Source organism: Camelina sativa, chromosome 18 (genome assembly GCF_000633955.1).
Source record: "Camelina sativa cultivar DH55 chromosome 18, Cs, whole genome shotgun sequence".
NCBI classification, from domain to species: Eukaryota; Viridiplantae; Streptophyta; class Magnoliopsida; order Brassicales; family Brassicaceae; genus Camelina; species Camelina sativa.
The window spans coordinates 255,015-259,314 of NC_025702.1; the positions used below are offsets into that span (position 1 = coordinate 255,015).

Genomic DNA, 4,300 nt, shown 5'->3' on the forward strand with positions numbered 1-4,300 from the left:
TAGCCACGATCTCGTATGCAAAAGTCTCGATCTCGCCATGATCTCGTACGCAAAATTCTCGATCTCGCCACAATCTCGTACGTAAAGGTCTCTTTCTCGCGACGATCTCGTATGCAAAAGTCTCTATCTCGCAACTCTCGCTCGAGCTCGTAACCCTCGATCTCGCAAATCTCGCTGGAGCTCGCAACCCTCGACTCACACTCCCGATCTCGCAACTCTCGCTCGAGCTTACCACTCTCGATCTCACAACCCTCGATCTCGCATTCTCGATCTCGCCACTTACGATCTCGCACTCTCGATCTCGTAGTCACGATCTCGCCACTCTCGATCTCGCATTCTCAATTTCGCAACTTGCGCTCGATCTCGCACTCTCGATCTCGCCACTCTCTATCTCGCACTCTCGATCTCGCCACTCTTGATCTCGCGCTCTCAAGCCCACAACAATGCGGATGAACATTCTCAATTACGTCATCGTATTTTGCCCGTCGTCGTTCCATAACACCACGATTCTCCTACCACCCTCGGCGACACCTCGCCATCGTCTCCATCATGCAACCACACCACAGAGAATAATATGTTGTTGACCTCTACACACCGCCGCACCTGGATTAACGACCCGTTAGGCCAAGGCACCAGCATCGCTCCGTATCGAAGCTGACATCGCATGCACCATCACGTCGCGACGCACAGTAACCGGAGAGGATAAAGCTTCACCAAGCTCAGCGAGCAGCATTCCAGCCGACCTCTCTAAATTGGAAGAACGGCGAGATTCGGAACAACCACTATCTTGCCCTTGCCAAGTCTCGAACACTCCGACTGGACAAGCATCATAGTCGACGCATCGAGCACTATCAAGCAGCTCTGAGGCTAGTAATTTTTCTACCAGCGCAACAAGATCCACGCGTCAGTCGCTACCTCCATGCCACATCTAAGATCACTTACCGTGCACTACGCCTTGCACGCCGCACACCGCCTCTGTGTGACCAGTTGCACGTACGGTGCCCACAGTCACGCCAAGACTAACACATCACCATCATGAGCTGCCATGAGACTGAGACCCCATCATCGTTCCGCCTCGAGCGCGCCCATGAACCAGTACCCCGGAACAAGTCTCGAACACCCCACCATATCTATATCCACGCGCATCTGTCGCAGGTGCTGTGAAGAGCCTTTGTATGTCTTCTTACTAGGGTGCTCACCTAGTACATCACCACCCGATCGACTTGCACCCTCTCCATCGCAACACGCGACGTATACTAACACGCCAATCGAACACGCATTAGAGTCGACAAATCGTCACACGAGCCATGTTGCCTCCGCATCAACTACCATACCATCACGCTGACATCGTACGCGCACCCAATAGACAGTGCCGCCGGCAAACCACCGCACTTTCACCAGCATGCATCGAGGAGCAATACTTGCGATATTTGGCGCAACGAGAACCTTTCAAAAAAAACGCTCGACAATATTGAGCTCTAAGTACTCACGGGATAAGCCGGAAACAAAAGCCGCACCCAATGAGTTTTCGGGCAATATTGCCTTACTAACGATTAGCTTGCACATCGTCGCCCTGGCCAGGTGTACGATTTTAAACGCGCTTCGCATGGGTGCAGTGGTGAAATAATCCACAAACTTTACTTTTGGAAAGATTGAAAGTCGAGTCCATACTCGCAAGCGCTCCGCATGGGTGCAGTGGTGAAATAATCCACATCCTTATTTTGGTTAAGGATTTATAAGCCGAGCCCAGACTCGCAAAAAGCTAGCAGAGAGCAGAGTGGATAAGCCGAAGACCCCGACTCGCTAACTCTTGCAACTCTTACAGCACCTACAGGGTAAGCCGGTCACGACTGAACGCATCTAACTAGTACGACAAGTCCGTCTTGTCTACTCTCAATGTTACGGGGAATAACATATCCAGGGTAAGCCAGGAGACGTCCTGCACCGCAAAATATGCCCTGCAACGACAAAAGCATAAAAAAAATTTCTAAAACAACTTCATCATAGTGAAGAGAACAAAAATCGGCAATAATCAACCTTTGCGCAAAAATCATCAATAAAAGTACGAATGACCAAGTTCATAAAGCAACCACGTTCGCAATACAAAAAAAAAATCCTTATGTGTGCAATTCAAAAAGCAATTCATCCCAGAACTCTCCGGATGTCTCGAAAATTGTGTGCAACGCACTATACTTCCCGGAACTTTCTGGATGGTTACGAAGCTCCTAAAATCTTCTGTTCCTTTCACAAGATGGACTCTGAGACGTAGAATCGTACCCGACGAGCTCAAGCAAGCTATCGCTCATCGGACTAGGGGGACCATTGTTGGATATGGGCTTCGTCCCCTAACATCTAAAGAGGCCTAAGCAAGAAGTCCACAAGATTTTAGGGCCTGAAGTCATAGATTTGGTCCATCTGGCCGCAAGGGCAAAATCGTCATTCGCGGAGGTGACAGAAGGAGCCCTAGGTCGATCGCCCACTATAAATACCAGATGTCGTTGTCAGAGCTCTGGATCCGAAAGTTGGGCAATTAGAGAGAGAGAAGAGCAATTATTTTCGTATTAACTGCGCTTAGCTATTTAATTGTCATTTTCTGTAAACCCTTCACTTGAATTCTACGTTAATAAAAGGACCAGATTCGATTCATCCTCATTTATATTGGTGTTATTTATATTGTCGATTTCATAGATCAACAAGCAAGTCGTGGAAACTAACTTCACCCTACAATTAAATGTTCCTGAAAACTATTTCAAAGTTTGAATCTTCCTCTCTGTGTTATTTTTCGTTGGTTCATTGAGAACAATCAGACTTTTTAACTCGTCCCATTGACCAAGCACCACAACACAAGAGGAAGAGGAAATCAAAATGGGTTTTGGGAGTATTGATTTGATGAGATTATTCAACAAATGCCACACAAGTAATCAGAAGTTGCTTTGTAATTTTGGTTAGGACCAGTCTTAATCAAAGTAGTTCGTCTCTTAAAACGAGTTTCTACTTGTCATTAAAAGTGTATATTTCTGTTGGGAGTTTATTAGGTTCTCCTCCTACCACCACCTCTTTGTTGACCTTTAATGATGGACTCATAGTTTGGTGCAAAGTGACCAAAAAAAAAAAAAAAGTCGATCTTGAAGATTTTTATATAAATTTTTGTTACTGGGCAATAATCCTGTTTGGTTGCCAAGGAAGTGAGCCACCAAAACAATGGGGATCGTTTCAGAAGAAGCCATTGATGAATTTCAGGAGCTGATGGATCAAGGTCTGACCTTTTTCCTCTTTACTTTTCCTCTGTTTCTACTTTGATTTCTAATTAGTGATTACTGAATCTATCCGGTAAAAATTTGTTCTAGCTGAGGAGCCATTGAAGAAAACATTTGAGGTATGTTCTTGGAAATGGGTCAACTGAGAGCAGATCACAGATACATTAGAAGATTCTCCAGAAATTTCTCAATTTTTTTAAGTTTAGGCGGTGGAGAAAAACCTTTACTCAAATTTGATCTGGGGTTTGAATCTATCATCTATGGTATTGGCTTAAAAAGGAAGGTGTGTTTTTTTTTTTGTGAATCTACAGAGAGTCCATCAGGGATATCTGAGGGAGAATTTGGGTCGTTTTCTGAAAGCACGAGACTGGAACGTATGCAAAGCTCACACAATGGTATGCCTCCCAAACTCTTTGTGTGCTTTTGAGTGACTCCATCCAAAGTCTGTCTGTCTTGTCTGATTATTGTACACACCGTTTCTTACTCCACTTTCAGCTGGTTGAGTGTTTGCGTTGGAGGGTAGATAATGAAATTGACAGTATCCTATCCGTGAGTTTATTCATTCCTTCTTTCCTCTAATCTGTTCTGGTTTGAGAGCTAAAATTTGATTTTTTTTTTTTTTTTTTTTTTTTTTTTTTTTNATGCTTTTGGTTTCCGCAGAAACCCATTGTTCCTACTGAGTTGTATAGGGATGTACGAGATTCTCAACTAATAGGAATGTCAGGTTACACCAAAGAGGTAGCCTCCTTAATTAGTTCCCATGATTCCATTTCCTTTTCTGATCAAAACAGATTCTCTCTTTCTTGACGTTTAGGGCTTACCTGTCTTTGCTATTGGCGTCGGCCTCAGCACATTTGATAAAGCTTCTGTAAGATGCTTCATTGTTTTCGCGCACTTTTGACTATCAGTCACATGACAAACAACAAATTTGAATGTTCTTCTCTTCTTCCACATACAGGTTCAATACTATGTCCAGTCCCACATACAAATCAATGAGTATAGAGACCGTGTATTACTGGTGAGTATTGCTACACTCTTTTTTT

The 4,300-nt window shown here is 44.4% G+C and overlaps 1 protein-coding gene across 1 annotated transcript in view; it reads left to right on the forward strand.

The window, feature by feature from the left end:
• LOC104760118 (SEC14 cytosolic factor-like) overlaps positions 2,949–4,300 on the forward strand; it is a gene marked incomplete in the record, with an annotated part of 2,482 nt that continues 1,130 nt past the window's right edge. Inside the window, 7 exon segments of the mRNA XM_010482974.2 lie at positions 2,949–3,256; positions 3,348–3,376; positions 3,569–3,652; positions 3,753–3,806; positions 3,918–3,995; positions 4,072–4,125; positions 4,216–4,275. Of these exon segments, the coding sequence (XP_010481276.1) occupies positions 3,202–3,256; positions 3,348–3,376; positions 3,569–3,652; positions 3,753–3,806; positions 3,918–3,995; positions 4,072–4,125; positions 4,216–4,275 (414 nt within the window).